General features: G+C 49.7%; 1 protein-coding gene across 1 annotated transcript in view; it reads right to left on the bottom strand.

Annotated features, from left to right (window-relative positions):
- Positions 1-692: 692 nt before the first annotated feature.
- Positions 693-26712, bottom strand: part of LOC120941724 — a 46515-nt gene continuing 20495 nt past the window's right edge. Inside the window, exons 2-5 of the mRNA XM_040355345.1 lie at positions 13272-13392; positions 11778-11891; positions 9306-9788; positions 693-5432 (exon numbers count right to left, since the gene is read on the bottom strand). Coding sequence (XP_040211279.1) covers positions 2209-5432; positions 9306-9788; positions 11778-11891; positions 13272-13392 — 3942 coding nt within the window. The 3' untranslated portion in view covers positions 693-2208. The remainder of the gene's footprint in view (positions 5433-9305; positions 9789-11777; positions 11892-13271; positions 13393-26712) is intronic.

The raw sequence follows: 26712 nt of genomic DNA, 5'->3' as shown, positions 1-26712 counted from the left end.
AAGGAAGCGCACAGTGTACACCCTCCCCATCAGGTTCCTGCTCTACTTACCTCTGTGGTTGAGGAGTCAGTGCCCATGCATAAAAAAGAAGAATAGGCTGCACACCACGATTGTGATCCAAAATCCTTTATTGGGACATCCCAGAGTGAGGCCACAAGGCCAGAGCGAGGCCACAAGGCCAGAGCGAGGCCACAAGGCCAGAGCGAGGCCACAAGGCCAGAGCGAGGCCACAAGGCCAGAGTGAGACCACAAGGCCAGAGTGAGACCACAAGGCCAGAGCGACGCCACAAGGCCAGAGCGAGGCCACAAGGCCAGAGCGAGGCCACAAGGCCAGAGCGACGCCACAAGGCCAGAGCGACGCCACAAGGCCAGAGCGACGCCACAAGGCCAAAATGCCCTGGGGCGCTCTGGTCCCAATCAGGTTCCTGCTCTACTTACCTCTGTGGTTGAGGAGTCAGTGCCCATGCATAAAAAAGAAGAATAGGCTGCACACCACGATTGTGATCCAAAATCCTTTATTGGGACATCCCAGAGTGAGGCCACAAGGCCAGAGCGAGGCCACAAGGCCAGAGCGAGGCCACAAGGCCAGAGCGAGGCCACAAGGCCAGAGTGAGACCACAAGGCCAGAGTGAGACCACAAGGCCAGAGCGACGCCACAAGGCCACAAGGCCAGAGCGAGGCCACAAGGCCAGAGCGACGCCACAAGGCCAGAGTGACGCCACAAGGCCAGAGTGACGCCACAAGGCCAGAGTGACGCCACAAGGCCAGAGTGACGCCACAAGGCCAGAATGCCCGGGAACGCTCTGGTCCCAATAAAGGATTTTGGATCACAATCGTGGTGCGCAGCCTATTCTTTTTATACATTGATTGCGGGAGGCGAGCCGAGGCAGGCACCCACTAGTTTCATCAGGCTTCTACATCTCACCTGGGAGCGGCAAGCCTTCCTCGTCTAAATCCCATGCAGCCCATATAGTGGTCCTGGGAGCTAAAAAATTCCTGCTCTTCTCTCTGCAGCGTTTCAGGGCCGGATCTGTGCTGGCGCTGACCAATCAGAATCGCTCTTATCCTTCCTGGATGTAGTGCACAAAGAGGGAGAAGAGCTGTGCTTGCACTGACCAATCACAGTCGCTCTGATTCCTCCTGGATGTGATGTACGGAGAAGAGCTGTACTTGCACTGACCAATCACAATCGCTCTGATCCCTCCCACTCTACTGCACATAGAAGAGGGAGAAGAGCTGTGCTTGCACTGACCAATCCCAATTGCTCTAATCCCTCCTACATAGAGAAGAGATGTGCTTGCACTGACTAATCACAATCACTCTGATCCCTCCTGGCTCTACTGCACAGAGAGGAGGGAGAAGGGCTGTGCTTGCACTGACCAATCACAATCACTCTGCCCCATCCTGGAAGCGCCGCACAGAGAAAAGTAGGGGTTTCTAACCCCCCAGACCGCTGCACTGACTGTGTGGGACCTGTCAGCTCATCATCCCCAGAAGTACAGTAGGGACCAGGGGGGGGGTAAAGATGTACACTGTTGGCTCACTTTTGAAAAGGTGAACACTTAAAGGGGAATATTTGGCATTCATTCAAGTGACATCATCAGCCAGGTCATGATATCATTAGTATGTGGTGTTCAACCTCTTCCGCAAAAGCTGGGGGACACAGGAAAACTGTATTCTTCTTATACTCCGCACCCCAAATTCTGTGCAGACATGACTTAGAAAACAAATCCTCCATAAACCAGGAAGCTCACATTTAGTCTACATATTCTACGCTAGAGCAAGAAAAGGCTTGGTCTACTTTGCTCCCTTCCCGGGGGTCACAGTAGACTATAGCTGAAGTGTTATTTTACAAAGTGTCTGAGGAACCTAGCAAATCATTATGTACATCTTTACATGTCAATTCTACAAGACTAGGCAAAGTTTACATTTTTCCCTTTTCTAGAATTTATCTGTTATTAAACAGTTTTTTTTTTCTTGTCTGTACCTAACACGTTGTTCTAGAGTCTTCTACAAAGGAAAGCAACCAGTTCTAGAGAGACGAGAGACATTACACCGAGTATATGATACTCTAAAAATCACTGAAGTGGAATAAAATGTTAAAACACAAATAGAAAAATGTCCAAAAAAAAAAAAAAGTCAAAAAACTAAAAACCGAATCCTGCTACAAAAATTAAGAGCTTCAGTATTTTTCCAACATGTGCGTGTCTAGACTGTGACAACATAAACTGTGCTGCCATCGTCTCCTTGGGTGGTGTATAAGATGGTGTGAGAGTCGTCTTCCGCCCCGCCTGGAAGAACTTCATTGTCTTTGGAAGTTGCCTCGCCAGCTTTGCCCTCTGGCTGGGCGTTTGGCCGTTTATGTACCACCTGGTGAGAAGTTAAGTTCTCGAGGGAGTTAAACTTTTCTCCACACTCGCTACAATTAAAGAGTCTCTCTACTACCACCACCGTTGAGTCCTCGCTGGGCTGAGGGTTCTGAGATACCGTACTGGGATCTCCGACCTTTCTTATAATAATCCCACTGTTCTGCTGCCCGCTTACAACAGCCGAAGCTGCCGTTGTTGCAACTTGCAAGGTGCCGTTTGTATTGATGGAAGCAATATTGGCTATGGGTGCACCAACAGGGTGGGCGCTACCAATGCTGCCCATGCCACCGTTCAATGTGAGGATAGTAGAATTGCCAATATTTAATGCTCCTTTATTGTTGATATTGGTTGGGTTACTGGCAAGTGTGACGGAAGAATTGTTCCCAAGACTCATTGGCCCATCTACTGTGATGAATGTTGTATTGGCAAGTCCATTGACGTTAACAGGGCTGAAGGCCAACTTTCCACCCATGGCCACTTGGCCAACATTTCCAGAAACCACACCACCGTTAACAGTGACCATTGTAGCATTCCCTATACCAGAGGGTACAGAATCCTTGGAGGGTACTGCAGATCCAGTAAGGATAAGACCAGAATTGGCATCCACAAAAAGCGGGAATGACTGTCCTACTGGCTGGTTCCCAGCAGATGTCACGGGAGCAGCTTTAAAAGTACCACCATTAACCTTTTGAAGGTTGGCATTATTAATACTCAGAGTCCCTGCAACACTGCCAGGCTGGCTAACGTTGACCGTTATGGATTTTGCCTGTCCGTGAGGTACTGCTAGTCTATTAGCCTGACCAATTACAGGCCTCATAGTAACCTGACCTAACTTAGAATGAACATTCTGAGGTGCAATGTTGATGGGAACACTGTTTGGCTGTACAAAACGGGGGTTCTTGCCTACAGGCATTCTGTTGGTGTGGTTCGCCCCAGAAATTTGGTTTTCTGAAATATTCACCGGAGTTGCAAGCATTATCCCTGAATTTCCAACAGTGACAGGAAAGGTCAACATGATGCTTTGATTTCCATTGACTGGCAGTTGTTGGTTGCCAAGGCTTGTGCCACCAGTGACAATGATCGGGGAAGGTTGCTGCATATGAACTTTATTAACCATAACTGGGGTACCCTGCTGCACCCCTTGCTGTTGGACCTTGGGGGCCAAGGGTGGAGGCTCACCAGCAGCTTTGGGGTTTTTCATTGGAGGAGTTCCACAGGTGGAAGTCTGCGATTCATCTTTCGACGTCTTGGTTTGCAGAGTCTGATGGACAGCCCCCTCTGGATCTTTGTCATCAATAATAATTATGGTATTGGAGTCATTTTTCACTTCCCTTTTACCCCGGATTGTAGGCGGGTTAAATATTCCAGAAGTCCGGATGCTGCTGATGGTGATCGAAGCTTGAGAGCGTTTATCTTCTCTGGAATCCTGAAGTTCAGCATTCTTGGTATCCTGATCATCACTAACCACAATCGGCTCTGAAGGAAGACTTTCTGACTTGGAAGTAGGTGTTCTACGAGCAGTGTCGGGGTTGTTTGCACTCGTCACTTGGGATGACGCTGGTTTTCCTTCATCGCAATCAACAATAATAACAGTGGGGCTTGCTCTTTTAGGAGGCAGCACACCATCTGATGCCTGCTGGGAGGCAGGTCGTTTACTTCCCACACTTTCTCCAGTGGTTGTCCGACCAACTTCCTGACTCATTGTTGATGAGGGCTGGGCATTTTTGTGAGCATAGTTACCATTGTGACCTAGAGAGGGGCTCCTATTAAAAGTCATTTCGCCGGGCCTTGGCTGCCCGGTGTTACCAGTTGGCGGTGTGACAGACTGTACCAATTTACCTCCTATTATGGAACACTGGAAGTTGTCTGGCCTTTTGTTGATATTTTGGGCAACGGTTCCCCTGGTGGCATCGCTGCTAGTCACAATCTGGGCTGGGGGTCTATTTCTCTGGTCAGTTACATTATTTGAGCTGGTATTAACCATTTGGTAAGTAAATCTAGTTCTGTGGTCAGTTATGGTATTTGGGCTGCTAGTAGCCATTTGGTACGTGGGGGGTCTAGTTCTGTGGTCAGTTATAGTATTTGGGCTGGTAGTAACCATTTGGTAAGTGGGTGGTCTACTTCTCTGGTCAGTTATAGTATTTGGGCTGTTATTGGCCATCTGGTAAATGGGCCTACTTCTCTGGTCAGTTAAAGTATTTGAGCAACTTATAGCCATCTGGTTAGCAAGTCTATTTCTCTGTTCATTTATAGCATTTGGGCTGTTATTGGCCATCTGGTTTGGATGTCTGCTTCTCTGGTCAATGAAAGCATTTGGGCTGTTATTAGCCATCTGGTTTTGAGGTCTGCTCCTCTGGTCAGTTAAAGCATTTGGGCTGTTATTAACCATCTGGTTTGGAGGTCTGCTTCTCTGTTCAGTCATCATCGCATTTGTGGCGTTGGCAACCTGGTTAGCGGATCTACTTCTCTGTTCATTTACGGCATTCGGGCTGTTATTAGTAGACATCATTGGCATCGTTTCCAGAGCGGCAAGAGGAGACATGGATTGGGACTTCCTATGATTTCCACCCATGTTTGCTGGCATAGTTCCATATTTGCCAGTTTGGTTTGGCCCGTGTAAATTTGCAGCCGCTGTGTTGCCTCCATGAATGACATGTCCCTGTGGATGCTCTTGCTTTCCATGCATAACGTTGGGGGACCTTGGATCTCCCTGCCTACGATATCCAGCAAATTGTGGGGACAACTGGATCATTGCTGGGTTCCCTTGAACATTCATCGGAGGGGTCCCATGTCTTAGAGGATGGCGCACGTTGGAAAAAGCTGCTTGGTTTGCACCAGCATTGAAATAGGGGTTTGGAGGTGATGCATATCGGTTTGTTTCCATTGCCCCCGGAACACCGTGTTGCAGCCGCCTTTGTTCCCACTGAAAGCTTGCTGCGCACTGATTATTGCAGAACGTTCCACAGGCAGGGCAAGGCCCCATCTGGTTTCTCCTTTCCTGGAATTGGCCTTCACGTGCGTTAATGTACTGTTCCTTCCGGTTTCGGTTCTCGTGCTCTGAAGCTTGTAGAGAAAAAGAAAAAAAAAAAGATGATTAGCGCAACAAATTAAGATGCATTCAAGACTTTAAGAGTTCATAGGAGTCGGCATTGATATTTACTCGTCATGCGTCACCAACATACAGTGCTTAAAATTGAGAAAATGACAAAAGATGAATATATGTTGTGAGCTATGGACCAAAAGGTGGTAGGGCCCTGTCCACAATATCATACAATCAACAGCAAAATGGGGGGTAACAAGACATGAAGGTAAGTAAGGCTCATTTCATGCAAAGACAAGCTATGCTTGATTAAAAAACATAAATGGTCAACCCAACACTTGAAAATGTTGGCTGCTGGTCAGCTCAATGACCAAAAACCGCTTATTCGATCTCCCGGAACTCCTGTAGTGAGGTCTCTGCAGTTGCGTTCATGGGATGGGTCTGTACAACAGCTGCAGCAATTTTTAGGAAGCAAATTCTTCATGACCAGTTGTTGGTGTAAACTATGGAGGAATGAAAGAGGAGTGCGTCTATCCCAAGCTAAAAAGAGATCACACTGGAAGATAACTAGGAAAAAAAAAAAAAAAAGGAGGGGGTGGTTCTGGGAGATCACAAGGAACAAAGGGGAGGGTTTTGTGGTCCTTGGAGATAACTAGGAACAAAAAAGGGGGGTGCTCCTGAGAGATAACTAGGAACAAATAGGAGGGGTTCTGTGGTCCTGGGAGATAACTAGGAACAAAGGGGAGGGTTTTGTGGTCCTTGGAGATAATTAGGAACAAAACAGGGGGTGCTCCTGGGAGATAACTAGGAACACATGGGGAAGGGTTCTGTGGTTCTGGGAGATCACAAGGAGGGTTTTGTGGTCCTGGGAGATAACTAGGAACAAAGGGGAGGGGTTCTGTGGTTCTGCAAGATCACAAGGAACAAAGGGGAGGGGTTCTGTAAGATCACAAGGAACAAAGGGGAGGGTTTTGTGGTCCTGGGAGATAACTAGGAACAAAAAGGGGGGGTGGTCCTGGCAGATAACTAGGAACAAAAAGGGGGGGTGGTCCTCGGAGATAACTAGGAACAAAGTGGAAGGTTATGTTGTCCTGGGAGATAACTAGGAACAAAGGGGAGGGTTTTGTGGTCCTGGGAGATAACTAGGAACAAAAAGGGTGGGGGGTGGTCCTGGGAGATAACTAGGAACAAAAATGGTGGGGGTGGTCCTGGGAGATAACTAGGAACAAAAAGGGGGGGTTGTGGTCCTGGGAGATAACTAGGAGCAAAGGGGGAGGTGTTCTGTGGTCCTGGGTTAAAACTAGGAACAAAGTGGAGGGGTGCTGTGGTCCTCAGAAATAACTGAATTGTATCTATTTTTTGAGATATATATTGATTTGAAACTTTCCTAGAGAATCTATATGACCACCCATTGAATAATGAATAGGCTTTTTGCAGCCAAAACAACCTTGAGCCATCCAGACATGGACTCCACAAAACCTCTGAAGGTACGCTGTGGTATGTGGCACCAAGCCGTCAGTAGCAGGTCCTTGAAGTCCTGTAAGTTGTGAGGTGGGGCCTCCATGGATCGGACTCGTCTTTCCAATACATCCCACAGAGTGGATTGAGATCCGGAGAACTTGGAGGCCAAGTGTTGGAAGATAAGTGTGATATCGAATTCAAACCTCTCTTCAACAGTTCCAAAAAAAGTTTCCCATACAACGATGCATTAATGGGTCACAGTGACCCTTAGCCACAGGACGTAGCTTAAGCAAAACCACATTTTGTCAAAATAAGAAAACAAGAGTTAGAATAAAATATGGCAAAACGTACTCTCTATTTTGTATAATTAAAGCAAAACAGAAAGAATAACATCTTTCTCACAAGTCAACACCAACTCGTGGTGTTCCTCAAACTCTTCTTCAACCATTTTTGCAAGTCCAACTGGTTTGACAAAGTGGCGATGCCCTGAAACTAGTATCCACACCCCCTGTACAGAGTGACATTATCCTGGAGTTGAGCCGATCCTTGCCAAGCGGGCTGAAGGGACCCGAAAGCCGCCACACAAGCCGGACAGCTTGCGCTCCCAGCACTACCGCGCATCTCCTCCACTTCCATCCAGCCGCTTGCTTGCCAATCTCTGAGGCTCTATAGATGGTGAAATTCCCTTTGAGGACATGCCGATTTTCTTTCCCTCCATCTTCATCACAGAGCCTTCCCGCCACCTTCTTCAAAGAACCTTTTCCCCACCCCCCCACCTTCATCACCGAGCCTTCCCCCCACCTTCTTCAAAGAACCTTTTCCCCACCTTCTTCAAAGAACATTTTCCCCACCCCCCCACCTTCATCACTGAGCCTCCCTCCCCACCTTCTTGACCGAGCCTTCCCCCCCCACCTTCTTGACCGAGCCTTCCCGCCCCACCTTAATCATCATCGAGCCTCCCTCCCCACCTTCTTGACCGAGCCTTCCCCCCCCACCTTCTTCACCGAGCCTCCCCCCCACCTTCTTCACCGAGCCTCCCCCCCACCTTCTTCACCGAGCCTTCCCCCCACCTTCATCATCGAGCCTTCCCCCCACCTTCATCATCGAGCCTTTCCCTCCACCTTCATCATCGAGCCTTTCCCTCCACCTTCATCATCGAGCCTTTCCCTCCACCTTCATCATCGAGCCTTTCCCTCCACCTTCATCATCGAACCTTTCCCTCCACCTTCATCATCGAACCTTTCCCTCCACCTTCATCATCGAGCCTTCCCCCCACCTTCATCATCGAACCTTTCCCTCCACCTTCATCATCGAGCCTTCCCCTCCACCTTCATCATCGAGCCTTCCCTCCACCTTCATCATCGAGCCTTTCCCTCCACCTTCATCATCGAACCTTTCCCTCCACCTTCATCATCGAGCCTTTCCCTCCACCTTCATCATCGAACCTTTCCCTCCACCTTCATCATCGAACCTTTCCCTCCACCTTCATCATCGAGCCTTCCCCCCACCTTCATCATCGAGCCTTCCCCCCACCTTCTTCACCAAGCCTCCCCCCACCTTCTTCACCGAGCCACCCCCACCTTCTTCACCGAGCCACCCCCACCTTCTTCACTAAGCCTTCCCCCACCTTTATCACCGAGCCTTCCCTCCTCACCTCTATCACTGAGCCTTGGCTGCCCATGACCCTGTCACCAATTGGCCGGTTTCCCTCCCTTGGACCACTTTTGGTTGGTGCCGACAACTGCAGACTGAGGAACATCCCACAAGAGCTGCAATTTTGGAGTTGCTCCGACACCGTCGTCTAGTCATTACAATTTGGTCCCTAAAATCCTTACACGTGTCCATTTTCAACACATCAACTTCAGGGGGGGGGCAACATGTTCACTTGCTAAAACCAAGACATTTTCAATATTGGTTTTGTCTTCATAAGAAACATATTGCCAATATCGATGTATAAACATAATTGCTAGAGCATTTAATACATTTGCAGGAGCTGTGACCCCTACGCGTTTCGTGAGACAACGCCCACTTCCTCGGGAGACCGTCAAGGTTGAATTTTGTGTACATAGTTGATAGATCAAAAATGTGGCTGCATGATAAAAGTTGAGTCAATAAATAGGGTTGTCCCGATACCGATACTAGTATCGGTACCAAGCATTTGCCCGAGTACTTGTACTCGGGCAAATGCTCCTGATGCTTCACCCGATACTTGTACTGTCATCGGTGATCAGTGCATGGGGGAAGTTACAAGCACCGATGTATAGATTTAAAAGTAATTTATCCGCTTCTCCCCCCCCCCCCCAGCTTTCAGCTGCTTTAAAATCAACAAATATCTTTCAGTGAATGAACCCCAGAAAGTCTCAGGAAAGAATCACAAAGCCCCCCCACATGCTTTGCACAGAAATTACAGAGGGGTTTCCTTGAAGGACTCATACCTGTCATGTGACTTCCTGGAGGGCCCATCTGTGTTTGCTGATTGACTTCGAAATTTCCAAACATAGGATTCTGCTGGGGTCTCTCTGGAAACGGAAATGTGGTGTTGGGGTCCCCGACATTTCTGTATACGGGATAGTGGGGAGACAGAGGAACCATCCCCATATTGTTGTACCCCATAGGAGAAGTTGGGTGTGGCATTGCCTCGCCTCTGTTGGCGTATCCCGGAGAGATGGGGCTACCATTGAAGTATGTCGGTGAAGGGGCCACAAACTGTTTTCTGTGATTATTATCCACTTGTGGGGGTCCCGGGTACATCCCTTGGGTGTTCCATTGATAGCCCATCCCACACTGGTTGTTGCAGCATGTCCCACACCTCGGGCACTGCGCTCCGCTACGTTCCTGGGACGAGGAGATCTCGCTGGGGGGAATGTGGATGGAAGCTTCTGGAGACTGCCGTTCCACTTTAATCACCGGCCCGGTATCTGTTAAAATAAAAAAAATTTAAAACGACTTGTTCAACTTTCCATGGCTTCCTTCCCAAAATATCAATCTTACCAAAAATAAGCAACCACCACCCGTCTCTGCCAATCCCTCCACTGGCTTCCAATCACCCAACCAATAAAAAGCTAATTATTAACAAACAAAGCCATCCCCAACTCTTCTCCGAGTGACATCACCAACCTCACCACCAAATATCACCCAAACCATCCTCTCCACTCCACTGTCCTCTCCTCCTCTCATCTCTAGGACTTCTTCACAGCCTCTCCCATCCTCTGGAACTTCCTACCCCAATCTGTCCAGATTCCTCATACCCCTTTTACGGTTAGGCAATATAAGGGAGTCAACCCCAGCACTAACCAAGAACTGATATTTTATGTTCTCCACCAGCTCACCCCCTCACAGTTATCACCTTTTAGATCACTTGACCCTCCCCTTTAGATTGTAAGCTCTTATGAGCCGATATCTCATAACCCTTATCTTGCTTTGTATAGCAAGTGTTCCGACTCCCTTTTTTTGTAGTGTGCTGAGCAAACTGTTGGCGATATATATATAAAACCGCTCTTTCTCTCCCCATTTATCTATCCTGTAAAATAGTAGCAAAAACAAAACTTCCAAAAAAAACACAACCGCCACCATCAAAAAAAAACATCACTATACACCAGCAACAAAACCATCATCGCCAGGCACCATCAGCAAGCCCATCGCCAGGCACCATCAGCAAGCCCATCGCCAGGCACCATCAGCAAGCCCATCGCCAGGGACCATCAACAAGACCATCGCCAGGGACCATCAACAAGACCATCGCCAGGGACCATCAACAAGACCATCGCCAGGCACCATCAGCAAGACCATCGCCAGGCACCATCAGCAAGACCATCGCCAGGCACCATCAGCAAGACCATCGCCAGGCACCATCAGCAAGACCATCGCCAGGCACCATCAGCAAGACCATCGCCAGGCACCATCAGCAAGACCATCGCCAGGCACCATCAGCAAGACCATCGCCAGGCACCATCAGCAAGACCATCGCCAGGCACCATCAGCAAGACCATCGCCAGGCACCATCAGCAAGACCATCGCCAGGCACCATCAGCAAGACCATCGCCAGGCACCATCAGCAAGACCATCGCCAGGCACCATCAGCAAGACCATCGCCAGGCACCATCAGCAAGACCATCGCCAGGCACCATCAGCAAGACCATCGCCAGCCACCATCAACAAAACCATCACCAGCCACCATCAACAAAACCATCACCAGCCAGCATCAACAAGACCTTCACCAGCCAGCATCAACAAGACCTTCACCAGCCACCTACAAGATCATCGCCAGCCACCTACAAGACCATCGCCAGCCATCATCAGCAAGACCATCACCAGCCACCATCAACAAAACCATCACCAGCCACCATCAACAAAACCATCACCAGCCACCATCAACAAAACCATCACCAGCCACCATCAACAAGACCATCGCCAGCCACCATCAACAAGACCATCACCAGCCACCATTAAAACTATCAACGCCATCAACAAAAACCCCCAACATAACCAATCATCACTACCACCACCACTACCACCAAAGCAAACGCCATCACCAAAACTACTACCAACAATCACTACAGGTTTCACAGCCTATTAATAAATAAATATGGGTATTCAACCAACTTTATAAATAAGAAGATGGGGTAAAATTATTAAACATCTGCACAATGTAATTTTCCACCATTCATTTCAGGGGTTACCAATTACAGAAACCTTCTAGTTGAACCCGCTATCTGCCACCAGCCAAAGATTTCTGCATCGTGTCCAGGACAGACCCACCAGCAGGGTGTCTACAGAAGCACGCACTCTTGTCTGGAATGGCCATGTGCGGATCACAACTATGTGGCCACCTTAAGCTATGACCTGCACCGGAAATCTAGAATCTCCGGACACACAGAAATGTTTCTCGGATCAGACTTTGCCGTCACCTTTACTGCCTTCGGCCTGCGGCTCCTCCAGCTTCTGCTTCTTGTTGCTGTCTATGCACGGCTCCTCCCCTCGCTCTATCCGGGACACGATCTCCGGTTTCGGGATTCGATAGCCTGTGAAAAGAAAAATGATTCATTAGAGGAAGAAGCGAAAAAAAAAAAAAGGACACACTAAGGCTTTTCCAGGTCAATAGGGCTACAGTACTGGGAGACAACCCTCGGCTGGGAAGAATGTATGTGAACTGCTAAGGCACACTTATTAGCAGGAATGCTGCATCTTCCACCTCCTGCTCATATAAAGGAGGAAGATCGATCACAAACGTTGGTTGCATTTCTTCAGCACAGTTTTTTGCCCGATTTGTTATGAAATACAGACAAGGCTTTGGCGTATAAAATTATACTTTCTAATAATTTTATTAGGGATAGAGCCAAGATTTTGACGACTGCAGGAATAGATCACTTAAAGCAGACCTGCACCCCCAAACATAAAACAACGACTCCCCTAAACCTGATACACAAACCTTCTTTGGTGGTACTCACACCCACCACTTCATTCCTGGCCTAGGTGAGAATGAAGTACCGTCAGACAGCAAGCCCAACCCCCACAGCCTCCTAGGATACACGTTACCCATCCCAGGAGGCTACAGGATCACAAGTCTTCCTTGGAGTCCGTCATCTTGTGCACACGCAGTAGGGGGAAGTCTGCGACAGTCGCTTGGTATAGCCCAAGGGTCAGTACTACTGCTTGGTATGAAAATTTGCAAAACAACAAACTGCCGCTTGGTATAGGCCAAGGGTCACTACTACTGCCGCTTGGTATAGGCCAAGGGTCAATACTACTGCCGCTTGGTATAGGCCAAGGGTCAATACTACTGCCGCTTGGTATAGGCCAAGGGTCAATACTACTGCCGCTTGGTATAGGCCAAGGGTCAATACTACTGCCGCTTGGTATAGGCCAAGGGTCAATACTACTGCCGCTTGGTATAGGCCAAGGGTCAATACTACTGCCGCTTGGTATAGGCCAAGGGTCAATACTACTGCCGCTTGGTATAGGCCAAGGGTCAATACTACTGCCGCTTGGTATAGGCCAAGGGTCAATACTACTGCCTCTTGGTATAAGCCAAGGGTCAAGTCTACTACCGCTTGGTATAGGCCAAGGGTCAATACTACTGCCGCTTGGTATAGGCCAAGGGTCAATACTATTGCCGCTTGGTGTAGGCCAAGGGTCAATACTACTGCCGCTTGGTATAGGCCAAGGGTCAATACTACTGCCGCTTGGTATAGGCCAAGGGTCAAGTCTACTACCGCTTGATGTAGCCCAAGGGTCAGCACTACGCCCAAGGGTCAGCACTACCGCTTGGTATAGCCCAAGGGTCAGTACTACCACTTGGTATAGCCCAAGGGTCACTACTACCACTTGGTTCGAAAATTTGCAAAAAACAACAAACTGAACAATTTCTGCCTCAAAAACAGGGAAACAAAAACACCACCCACCCAGTGCCAGCATGGTTTCGTAGATCTCCTTGATGAGCTCTTTGTATATCTTTTTCTGGAACTCCTCCAGGTTCTGCCATTGTTCCTCCGAGAAGTAAATGGCGGCATCGTCAAAGGTTACCTGAGAGAAAACAGGAAAGGGCAGTTAGACAATTTCAAGAGACGCCATCATGCTTTTCCATTATTTCATCACAAACTTTTATTACATCGATTGAAGATATACGATGAAGAACCGAAAACCGTTTACTGCAGGAGGGATCCCAATTTCAGCTCATCTACCCCTAGATTAGGTGTGACCTCTGACCTCCCCTTCAGTCTTACACAGTTGTACCGGCTCCTCCCCCCTGGACTGAAATGGCTTCCTTCGATTTCACCGCACACTGTGAGATTTCGAATTTTATAAAATGCGACAAAACCAAGGATCTCCCCTCCCACAGGAGTCAGGGGGGCCCCCCACTGCCAGAAACGACACAGTCAGGGGGGTCGCCACCCCCAGAAAACGACATAGTCAGGGGGGCCCCACTGCCAGAAACGACACAGTCAGGGGGGTCCCCCATTGCCAGAAACGACACAGTCAGGGGGCCCCCCACTCTCAGAAATGACAGTCAGGGGGGGTCGCCACCCCTAGAAAACACAGTCAAGGGGGAGTCGCCACCCCTAGAAACCACAGTCAGGGGGGGACGCCACTCCTAGAAACCACAGTCAGGGGGGGTCCCCACTGCCAGAAACGACAGTAAGGGGGGTCGCCACCTCCTAGAAACCACAGTCAAGGGGTCACCCCTCCTAAAAAGGACAGTCAGGGGGTGCCCACCTCCTAGAAACCAGTCAGGGGGGTCCCCACCTTCTAGAAAACCACAGTCAGGGGGGTCGCCACCTCCTAGAAACCATAGTCAGGGGGTCACCTCTCCTAGAAAGGACAGTCAGTTGGTCGCCCCTCCTAGAAACCACAGTCAGGGGGGTCCCCACCCCAAGAAACCACAGTCAGGGGGGGGTCACCTCTCCTAGAAAGGACAGCCAGGGGGGGGGGGGGGTCACCCTTTGATTATTGGCAGGGGAAGGTCTCGTATCTCCGCAGACGTCGGTTCAGAGAAGAGATTCTCCGGGAAAAGAATGCAATGTTGTCTCCTCACCGCAGTCCCCAGAGTAACGCCGGCTCCGCCGCCTGCTGCCTAATCCCCTCGCAGTGAATAATTACACCCCAATTAGCGCGCTTTACACCGCCTCCCATTAACCTGAGAGAAGCAATTAGAAGGAAAATGATCACCAAATAAAAATATTGAAGACGAGCCGGGTGTAAATGAGTCGCACCATCCCGCTTAATGTGGAGCGGGGGCTTGGCAGCGCCGGGTGATCATCCCGCTCTGCGTATTCAACTCATTCCTAATTAAACGCCCCCTGGAGGATTGGGCGAGAAGAGCGTCACCGCCATCCTTCACCGCTACTACCGAGAGCGGAGGGGAAGCTTAGATCAATGGCGGACAACTTCCTAGATCTGGGGAGGCCCCATGGGCGGGCCCTAAAATCAACAAGGGCCACACCTTTTTTTTAGCATCATTTCAGGTGGCCCTCGCACCTGTCCTGCAGCTGCAGAACCCTCCTCATCTTCCCCCAGCAGTCAGCAACAGAGAGGAGGACAGAACTCCTCTGCCAGACCCTGCTCCTCTCTATGCAACAGCCACTCGCCTTCAACCCCCACCTTGTCCCAGCAGTCAGCAGCAGAAACGACAGAACTCCTCCTCCAGATCTTGCGCAGCTGCAACACCCCCTCCCCTCTCCTCCACCTCCAACCTTGTCCCAGCAATCAGCAACAGAGGAGGACGACAGAACTCCTCCTCCAGATCTTGCACAGCTGCTACACCGCCCCTGCCCTCTCCTCCACCCCCCACCTTGCCCCAGCAGTCAGCAGCAGAAACGACAGAACTCCTCCTCCAGATCTTGCGCAGCTGCAACACCCCCTCGCCTCGGGCCCCCACCTTGTCTCAACAAGTCGGCTGTAGAGAGAGGAGGACAGAACTCCTCCAGATCATGCACAGCTGCAACACCCCTCTCGCCTCCACCTTGTCCCACCAGTGAGCAACAGAGGAGGACAGAACTCCTACAGATCCTCCCACCTTTGGGCAGCTGTCCCACCCGCCTCGTCTCTGCCGCCACCTTGTCTCAGCAGTAGAGGGGAGGACAGAACTCCTCCTTCAGATCCTGCACAGCTGCAACACCCCCCTGTCCTCCGCCCCCCACTTTGTCACATGACCCGCACTGTCTCTATGGGAAGTCCCCAATGTCTTGGTATGCCGACGGGCAGGTATGAAAATACAGAATATTTATGTAGAATGAAGAGATACGATGTCACGATGATGAGGACCGGCTGATGATTGGACGGTTATGATGTAATAAATTCAGAGCCAATTATCTGGAAAAATAAAAAATAAACAAACATTATATAACACTAACAGAGCTGCTATGGCACTCATCCAGGTCCATCATCTCCCATGAGTCATTATTGGATGGATGCCATGGCGGCTCTTACAGGGCTTGTTTACACTTGTGTCCATCATTACAGCCTGCTGGAAAAACAATCCGTGGTGGATCACTTTTCAGAGGCATTTGACAGGTGGCTTGCAGGCGATACGTCGCCTCCTGGATGCCTTTTGTTTAGCTCTTCAGGTCCCCGTCAGAGTCCCCCATTACATCAGGGTCCCCATCAGAGCCCCCCTCCCCTTACATCAGGGTCCCCATCAGAGCCCCCCCCCTTACATCAGGGTCCCCATCAGAGGCCCCCCCCCTTACATCAGGGTCCCCATCAGAGCCCCCCCCCCCTTACATCAGGGTCCCCATCAGAGCCCCCCCCCTTACATCAGGGTCCCCATCAGAGGCCCCCCCCCTTACATCAGGGTCCCCATCAGAGGCCCCCCCCCTTACATCAGGGTCCCCATCAGAGCCCCCCCCCCCCCTTACATCAGGGTCCCCATTTTTTTTTTTATTAAAGTACCATCGTTCGTAGCCATTCCACGAGCATGCACAATTTTAATGGCGTGACATGTTTGGTATCCATTGATGAGGGCAGCGGACGACCGCCAGGGGAGCAGAGGGCAACGGACAACCGCCGGGGGAGCAGAGGGCAGCGGAACGACCGCCGGGGGAGCAGAGGGCAGCGGAACGACCGCCGGGGGAGCAGAGGGCAGCGGAACGACCGCCGGGGGAGCAGAGGGCAGCGGAACGACCGCCGGGGGAGCAGAGGGCAGTGGACGATTGCCCCAGGGGAGCAGAGGGCAACGTACGACCGCCGGGGGAGCAGAGAACAGCGGAACGACCGCCGGGGGAGCAGAGGGCAACGGACAACCGCCGGGGGAGCAGAGAACAGCGGAACGACCGCCGGGGGAGCAGAGGGCAACGGACAACCGCCGGGGGAGCAGAGGGCAGCGGACGACCGCCGGGGGAGCAGAGGGCAGCGGACGACCGCCGGGGGAGCAGAGGGCAGCGGACGATTGCCCCAGGGGAGCAGAGGGCAACGGACAACCGCCGGGGGAGCAGAGAACAGCGGAACGACCGCCGGGGGAGCAGAGGGCAACGGACAACCGCCGGGGGAGCAGAGGGCAACGGACAACCGCCGGGGGAGCAGAGGGCAACGGACAACCGCCGGGGGAGCAGAGGGCAGCGGAACGACCGCCGGGGGAGCAGAGGGCAGCGGAACGACCGCCGGGGGAGCAGAGAACAGCGGAACGACCGCCGGGGGAGCAGAGGGCAGCGGAACGACCGCCGGGGGAGCAGAGGGCAGCGGAACGACCGCCGGGGGAGCAGAGGGCAGCGGAACGACCGCCGGGGGAGCAGAGGGCAGCGGAACGACCGCCGGGGGAGCAGAGGGCAGCGGAACGACCGCCGGGGGAGCAGAGGGCAGCGGAACGACCGCCGGGGGAGCAGAGGGCAGCGGAACGACCGCCGGGGGAGCAGAGGACAGCGGGAACGACCGCCGGGGGAGCAGAGGACAGCGGGAACGACCGCCGGGGGAGCAGAGGACAGCGGGAACGACCGCCGGGGGAGCAGAGGACAGCGGGAACGACCGCCGGGGGAGCAGAGGGCAGCGGAACGACCGCCGGGGGAGCAGAGGGCAGCGGAACGACCGCCGGGGGAGCAGAGGGCAGCGGAACGACCGCCGGGGGAGCAGAGGGCAGCGGAACGACCGCCGGGGGAACAGAGGGCAGCGGAACGACCGCCGGGGGAACAGAGGACAGCGGGAACGACCGCCGGGGGAGCAGAGAATCAGTTTAATCCACAGGACCCTGCAGCAAAAACAGACTTCCTCTGCTGGAATTTTGTCACCAGAATATCATTTTGCTGCACAGCTGAGTGAAATTTGTAATTTCCTACCAAAAAAGGGGAGCAGAGGGCAGAGCGTCACCAACGGGGAGCAGCGGACGACCACCGGGGGAGCAAAGGGCAGCGGACGACCGCCGGGGGAGCAGTTTAGGGCGATACGTATTCTACATATTTTTGGTAAAAAAAAAATTATATATATATATATATATATATATATATATATATATATATATATATATATATATATATATATATATATATATATATATATATATATATATATATATATATATCTCAATATCACAATAAGCGTTTGATTGGTTTGCGCAAAAGTTATAGCGCCTACAAAAAAGGTGAGAGATTTATGATTTATTTTTTACTAGTAATGGCGGCGATCTGCGATTTTTGTCAGGCCTGCGATATTGCGGCGGACACATCGGACACTATTTTGGAACCATTCACATTTATACAGGGATCAGCGCTATAAAATTGCACTGATACTGTATAAATGTGACTGGCAGGGAAGGGGTTAACACTAGGGGGTGAGGAAGGGGTTAAATTTATTCCCTGGGAGTGATTCTTACTGTGGGGGGAGGGGACAGACTGGGGGAGGTGACCGATGCTGTGTCCCTATGTACAAGGGGCACAGCATCGGTCTCCTCTCCCTGACAGGACGTGGAGCTCTGTGTTTACACCCCATCATTACACACAGAGCTCCATGTACCTGCTCTGTCACTGCCGATCGCGGGGACCAGGCATCGACATCTCAGCGATGCGCCAGGCACAGTTTTCGGCGCGCACGGGGAATGCAAATAAAAGGACGTCCACCCGGCAGTTGAGAGCCGCGCTGTGGACGTCTTTCGTCTACAGCGCGGGTCTCAAGTGGTTAAACAAAAGTGTTATGTATAAAATGCTACAAAAGCAATTTATAATAAAAGCCCAAATAAAAAATGAAACAAGGAGCTTTATCTCTCATTTGAACAATTCATTTTGCCTATAGGATAAAAAGTATACATTTTTTGGAATAACGAGTCTCATTTAATCAGGGTTTTAAAAACATAAAATTCTTGCACAAACCACCGCAAGGTCATTTACAAATCAAAAATAAATAAAATAAACAAAAACAGATAAAAAAAAAAGTAAATATTTTAACAAAATATCAGCTGACAAAAGAGAGGATTATGTTGTTGGCACTACTAAAACAAGGCCCCGGGGTGGCGACGCCACCAAAGCAAAGGCCCGGGACGCCACCAAAGCAAGGCCCGGGACGGCGACGCCACCAAAGCAAGGCCGGGGACGCCACCAAAGCAAGGCCGGGGTGGCGACGCCACTGTTACAGACCTAGGACAGGGGCTTTCGGAGAAAACTGGGAAACCTTTGTTTCAGCCCCCCATGTTCCTCCTATGTGTGCCTGTGTCTATAATGGGCACAGGGTGACTAAGCAAAAGAATGGACACTGAGAATGCGGTTTGGATTACTGCAGACGGGACAGTAATATTTATCAACAATATCCCTCAAGAAATCTATGATACATTAATTCCACTGTATCAGAATGATTAAACATTGTATGCGCTTTGCCTCAGGCTATTGTAGGTAGGAGCCGAACAGTCTGCTACTGGGGTCTCCTGCTGTTCTCTGAAGGTGTGCTGTGTTTATACTTATGATAATGCGCATTGTAATGTGTGAGCTTGCTGACGGCAAGTCTAACCTGAATAGTCTGGGTGGGTACGGAGTCGTCCAGGTGATTAAGGATCCTCTGTGATGGGATTAGCCAGGAGTCAGCTGTACCTCGTTAGCTAAACCATTGTGTGATGTTTTGGGTAAATATTTGGGTCAATGTTAACCACTTTACATCCCGACAAAAGACGGCCACATGGTGGCTCTCAATGGCCGGGACGACGGCGTAAGCCAGCGTAGGTGGAAGTGAGCCATGCTAATGAGGCGTGGCCCCATGCAAATGATGGGCCAAGCGTCATAGAAGTACTTAAAATGAACGGCGCATGCGCCGTCCCCTGGCCGCATCCCAGTGCGCATGCTCAGAATCATGTCAGAACTACTCCCTAAGATACGTCGACTCACTGCCTACGACGTGAACGTAACCTACGCTCAGCCCTATTCACGTGCAACGTAAACGACAAAAGATACGACGGCTTGTGTTCCCTGGTCCATACCTTTGCCCGAGTTGCGCCTCCTATATGGGGGAATAACTTTACGCCGGACGTACGAATTATGCAAACCGTGTATATTATGCGTCGGGCGCAACTACGTTCGTGAATCAGCGTATCTCCCTCATTTGCATATGTGCATAGAAAATCAATGGGAGCGGCAAATACGCCCAGCGTAAATATGCGCCCACGATACGACGGCTTAGGAAAGTTACGTCGATCGGATGAAGCCTATTTTCAGGTGTATCTCAGTTTATGGGCACGGCGCAGATACGATGGCGCATACTTACACTTACGCGGCGTATCTGGAGATACGCCGGCGTAAGTGCTTTGTGAATCCGGGCCATAGTATCCAGAGAAGATCTGAGCTATAATTAGACTACAATGTATCCAGAGAAGATCTGAGCTATAATTAGAATACAATGTATCCAATGAAGATCTGAGCTATAATCAGAATACAATGTATCCAGAGAAGATCTGAGCTATAATCAGAATACAATGTATCCAGAGAAGATCTGAGCTATAATTAGAATACAATGTATCCAGAGAAGATCCGAGCTATAATTAGAATACAATAGATCTTCTCTGGATACGATATACAATTAGAATACAATGTATCCAGAGAAGATCCGAGCTATAATTAGACAACAATGTATCCAGAGAAGATCTGAGCTATAATTAGAATACAATGTATCCAATGAAGATCTGAGCTATAATTAGAATACAATGTATCCAATGAAGATCTGAGCTATAATTAGAATACAATGTATCCAGAGAAGATCTGAGCTATAATTAGAATACAATGTATCCAATGAAGATCTGAGCTATAATTAGAATACAATGTATCCAGAGAAGATCTGAGCTATAATTAGAATACAATGTATCCAGAGAAGATCAGAATTTGGCTCGTAAACAGTTTAAGGTTCCTCTCCGTTCACACACAGAGCCGCCTCGCCCACTGGGATTTCGGGAGCCAGCGCCCCACCCACACACCGCTCTCTGACTCAGGCGCCTCCCGTGTTACTATTATAGGGCTTGTATTTGAGGGCGAGGCAGGATTGACGGGATCCTCCCAAAACACAACATCTAATCTTTCCCAGAGGACCGACGCCTGATCCAAACTCCGATCTCTGGGTGACATCACACAAACTCTCAGGAATACCGGCCGCACCCCCCACATCATGTGTTTCATTCCAAATGACTTGGAACACATACCTTTCCTCCGGCGTTTACTGGCTAGAAATACAAAGCCAAAATCCAGATCCGGGACGGGTGTTGTCAGCCAGAAGGGTTGTCAGGCTGTTCAGCTGCCCTTATGATTTACACAATTCTTCCACAGTAAGCAACAAGGATCGGACCCCTCGATTCCCAGCCTACAGCCTCCGGTGTTCCTGTCCTATAGTCTTCCAGCTTGTTGTACCATGAATGGCCAATCCCACTCTGCTCTCCTGTCCTATGGTCTTCCAGCTTGTTGTACCATGAATGGCCAATCCCACTCTGCTCTCCTGTCCTATGGTCTTCCAGCTTGTTGTACTATGAATGGCCAATCCCACTCTGCTCTCCTGTCCTATGGTCTTCCAGCTTTTTGTACCATGAATGGCCAATCCCACTCTGCTCTCCTGTCCTATGGTCTTCCAGCTTGTTGTACCATGAATGACCAATCCCACTCTGCTCTCCTGTCCTATGGTCTTCCAGCTTGTTGTACCATGAATGACCAATCCCACTCTGCTCTCCTGTCCTATGGTCTTCCAGTGTGTTGTACCATGAATGGCCAATCCCACTCTGCTCTCCTGTCCTATGGTCTTCCAGCGTGTTGTACCACGAATGGCCAATCCCACTCTGCTCTCCTGTCCTATGGTCTTCCAGCTTCTTGTACCATGAATGGCCAATCCCACTCTGCTCTCCTGTCCTATGGTCTTCCAGCTTGTTGTACCATGAATGGCCAATCCCATTCTGTTCTCCTGTCCTATGGTCTTTCAGCTTGTTGTACCATGAATGGCCAATCCCACTCTGCTCTCCTGTCCTATGGTCTTCCAGCTTGTTGTACCATGAATGGCCAATCCCACTCTGCTCTCCTGTCCTATGGTCTTCCAGCTTCTTGTACCATGAATGGCCAATCCCACTCTGCTCTCCTGTCCTATGGTCTTCCAGCTTGTTGTACCATGAATGGCCAATCCCACTCTGCTCTCCTGTCCTATGAATGGCCAATACCACTCTGCTCTCCTGTCCTATGGTCTTCCAGCTTCTTGTACCATGAATAACCAATCCCACTTTGCTCTCCTGTCCTATGGTCTTCCAGCTTGTTGTACCATGAATGGCCAATCCCACTCTGCTCTCCTATGGTCTTCCAGCTTGTTGTACCATGAATGGCCAATCCCATTCTGTTCTCCTGTCCTATGGTCTTCCAGCTTGTTGTACCATGAATGACCAATCCCACTCTGCTCTCCTGTCCTATGGTCTTCCAGCTTGTTGTACCATGAATGACCAATCCCACTCTGCTCTCCTGTCCTATGGTCTTCCAGCTTGTTGTACCATGAATGACCAATCCCACTCTGCTCTCCTGTCCTATGGTCTTCCAGCTTGTTGTACCATGAATGACCAATCCCACTCTGCTCTCCTGTCCTATGGTCTTCCAGCTTGTTGTACCATGAATGGCCAATCCCACTCTGCTCTCCTGTCCTATGGTCTTCCAGCTTGTTGTACCGTGAATGGCCAATCCCACTCTGCTCTCCTGTCCTATGGTCTTCCAGCTTGTTGTACCATGAATGGCCAATCCCACTCTGCTCTCCTGTCCTATGGTCTTCCAGCTTCTTGTACCATGAATGGCCAATCCCACTCTGCTCTCCTGTCCTATGAATGGCCAATCCCACTCTGCTCTCCTGTCCTATGGTCTTCCAGCTTGTTGTACCATGAATGGCCAATCCCACTCTGCTCTCCTGTCCTATGGTCTTCCAGCTTGTTGTACCATGAATGGCCAATCCCATTCTGTTCTCCTGTCCTATGGTCTTCCAGCTTGTTGTACCATGAATGACCAATCCCACTCTGCTCTCCTGTCCTATGGTCTTCCAGCTTGTTGTACCATGAATGACCAATCCCACTCTGCTCTCCTGTCCTATGGTCTTTCAGCTTGTTGTACCATGAATGGCCAATCCCACTCTGCTCTCCTGTCCTATGGTCTTCCAGCTTCTTGTATCATGAATGGCCAATCCCACTCTGCTCTCCTGTCCTATGGTCTTCCAGCTTGTTGTACCATGAATGGCCAATCCCACTCTGCTCTCCTGTCCTATGAATGGCCAATCCCACTCTGCTCTCCTGTCCTATGGTCTTCCAGCTTCTTGTACCATGAATAACCAATCCCACTTTGCTCTCCTGTCCTATGGTCTTCCAGCTTGTTGTACCATGAATGGCCAATCCCACTCTGCTCTCCTATGGTCTTCCAGCTTGTTGTACCATGAATGGCCAATCCCATTCTGTTCTCCTGTCCTATGGTCTTCCAGCTTGTTGTACCATGAATGACCAATCCCACTCTGCTCTCCTGTCCTATGGTCTTCCAGCTTGTTGTACCATGAATGACCAATCCCACTCTGCTCTCCTGTCCTATGGTCTTCCAGCTTGTTGTACCATGAATGACCAATCCCACTCTGCTCTCCTGTCCTATGGTCTTCCAGCTTGTTGTACCATGAATGGCCAATCCCACTCTGCTCTCCTGTCCTATGGTCTTCCAGCTTGTTGTACCGTGAATGGCCAATCCCACTCTGCTCTCCTGTCCTATGGTCTTCCAGCTTGTTGTACTATGAATGGCCAATCCCACTCTGCTCTCCTGTCCTATGGTCTTCCAGCTTGTTGTACTATGAATGGCCAATCCCACTCTGCTCTCCTGTCCTATGGTCTTCCAGCTTGTTGTACTATGAATGGCCAATCCCACTCCGCTCTCCAGACCCCACACCCATCCTTACAGCCCAAGTGTCTGAAACATGTTAGGATGCAATGCTTGGCTGTGAACCAGGGTGGATACAAATAAATGCTGCATTTTTCCTGCACTGAAAAGCACTGGAACGTGTAATTTCCCTGGTCCCCCCCTCATCAACATAATAATGATGTCATCACTGGGGTTGTATTGTTGTCGCGGAATGAAGAATACATTGGGGGGGGGGGGTGTACTAAAGACAAATAGACTTTGCAAGGGCAGCTGCCCAAGAGCTTAAAAAATGAGGATGCAGCATTTTTTTTTGTATTATTTTCCTTGCATGCGATTAGATATTCTTTGCAAAGTGAAGCTTATTTACTAAGCAGAATCTATTTGCCTTTAGTAAATCTCTCTCCCCCCGTGTCTGGAGGTGTGACAGTCACAAGCCGAGGATCGCAAAGAAGAAGAAAAGTCGCAGCTCCGCTTTTTATATCTTTTCTTGGTTACAATTTATATTTGAATTGTCATTATCGGTAGATTTTTGATACACAGTTTTTTTTTTGTGTTCTTTATATATTTTTGGACATGTTTGTACAAAATTGCCTTTAGTTTTCTTTGTTTCCTGGAAAGAGGACAATTGTGCAAAATTATTTGTTTATATATTAACCACTTTCAGTCCGGGCCTTTTTTGGCACTTTTGTTAACATGTAACCAGGGCTGTGGAGTCGGTAGATAAATGTTCCGACTCCTCAGTTTTATGTACTTCCGACTCCTCTGTATTAATATGCGAATGTATTTTATACATTCCTTGAGGGAAAGAAACGCAACCTAACACAGGACTACTGGCTGGGAAGCCAACAGTCTACTGTATTGCACAGTTCAAGCAAAAGACAAACACAATGAAAACGAAGTTTTGTTAATTTTTTTTATTAAAGCGGGGGTTCACCCGTACATAACACTTTTTCCCCTTAGCTTCCTGCTTGTTTTGTCTAGGGGAATCGGCTAGTTGTTTTAAAATATGAGCCGTACTTACCGTTTACGAGATGCATCCTCTCCGCCGCTTCCGGGTATGGGCTGCGGGAATGGGCGTTCCTTCTTGATTGACAGTCTTCCGAGAGGCTTCCGACGGTCGCATCCATCGCGTCACGATTTTCCGAAAGAAGCCGAACGTCGGTGCGCAGTATAGAGCCGCACCGACGTTCGGCTTCTTTCGCCTACTAGTGACGCGATGGATGCGACCGTCGGAAGCCTCTCGGAAGACTGTCAATCAAGAAGGAACGCCCGCTCCCGCAGCCCATACCCGGAAGTGGCGGAGAAGATGCATCTCGAAAACGGTAAGTACGGCTCATAATTTAAAACAAATAGCCGATTCCCCTAGACCGAACGAGCAGGAATCTAAGGGGAAAATAGAAAAAAAAAAAGGAATTGGGTGAACTCCCGCTTTAATCAATCAAGTGGCTGGATAGTAGCAGCAGACATAAACATCAGGAACAGGATCTTTACCAGTTCAAAAATACAAACCACATTATTTGGTTGTTTTTAGGGGTGCACCGATATATCGGTGCCGATACATATCGGCCGAAAATCGTGATTTTGGGGTCATGCCGAAACAGAAATAATCGCCTATATAAAACCACCTCAGAGCCGGACTTAATTACCGTCCGTACGGCTCATTTCCTGTTTCCCCTGCTCTGCCACTGCCAGCGTCGTGACGTCGCAGCCAGTCACTGGTGGTGGGGGGGAGCCCATAGAAGAAGTATGGAGGGATGGATGGCATACACAGTCCGCACTCACCGCTGCTGGTACGAGCTGACCCCGGGCACATTGTGCGGGTGGCTCCCCCGCTCTTGGCCGCCCCGGGCTCGGGAGGAGCCCCGCCAGCCCCCGTAGCTGCCGTCACCCGCACACTGAAGTCGGGGAAGATCCGGATCATCGCGGCGACCGCTGAGCCACTAAACCCGGGCAGATCGCATCCCCTGCCCGGGGAATCCTGCACACCATCCGGCACTGAGACCCGGGAGAGAGACGGGGAGACAGACAGAGAGGAGAGGAGAGAGACAGAGGAGGAGAGCAGAGAAGAGAAGAGAAAGAGAGAGAGAGGAGTCTCACACCATCCTCCTACTGAGCACTGCCTGCTACTACTGAGCTGCAACTAGTGACTGGGGACTACACACTGCACCGGAGAGAGACTCTATATCTCACATCTCCCCATCTATATACACCTCATCTATATACTATGTGTATACATCTCCCCATCTATATACACCTCATCTATATACTATGTGTATACATCTCCCCATCTATATACACCTCATCTATATACAGTATATAGATGAGGTGTATATAGATGGGGAGATGTGTGGTGTGTATACACATAGTATATTATATACTATGTGTATACACACCACACATCTCCCCATCTATATACTATGTGTATACACACACCACACATCTCCCCATCTATATACTATGTGTATACACACCACACATCTCCCCATCTATATACTATGTGTATACACACCACACATCTCCCCATCTATATACTATGTGTATACACACCACACATCTCCCCATCTATATACTATGTGTATACACACCACACATCTCCCCATCTATATACTATGTGTATACACACCACACATCTCCCCATCTATATACTATGTGTATACACACCACACATCTCCCCATCTATATACTATGTGTATACACACCACACATCTCCCCATCTATATACACCTCATCTATATACTATGTGTATACACACCACACATCTCCCCATCTATATACTATGTGTATACACACCACACATCTCCCCATCTATATACTATGTGTATACACACCACACATCTCCCCATCTATATACTATGTGTATACACACCACACATCTCCCCATCTATATACTATGTGTATACACACCACACATCTCCCTATCTATATACACCTCATCTATATACTATGTGTATACACACCACACATCTCCCCATCTATATACTATGTGTATACACACCACACATCTCCCCATCTATATACAATGTGTATACACACACCACACATCTCC

Source organism: Rana temporaria, chromosome 5 (assembly GCF_905171775.1).
Source record: "Rana temporaria chromosome 5, aRanTem1.1, whole genome shotgun sequence".
In the NCBI taxonomy this organism is placed as follows: domain Eukaryota; kingdom Metazoa; phylum Chordata; class Amphibia; order Anura; family Ranidae; genus Rana; species Rana temporaria.
Note: the sequence above shows the minus strand (reverse complement) of the source record. Positions and strands in the feature narration are given on the sequence as shown.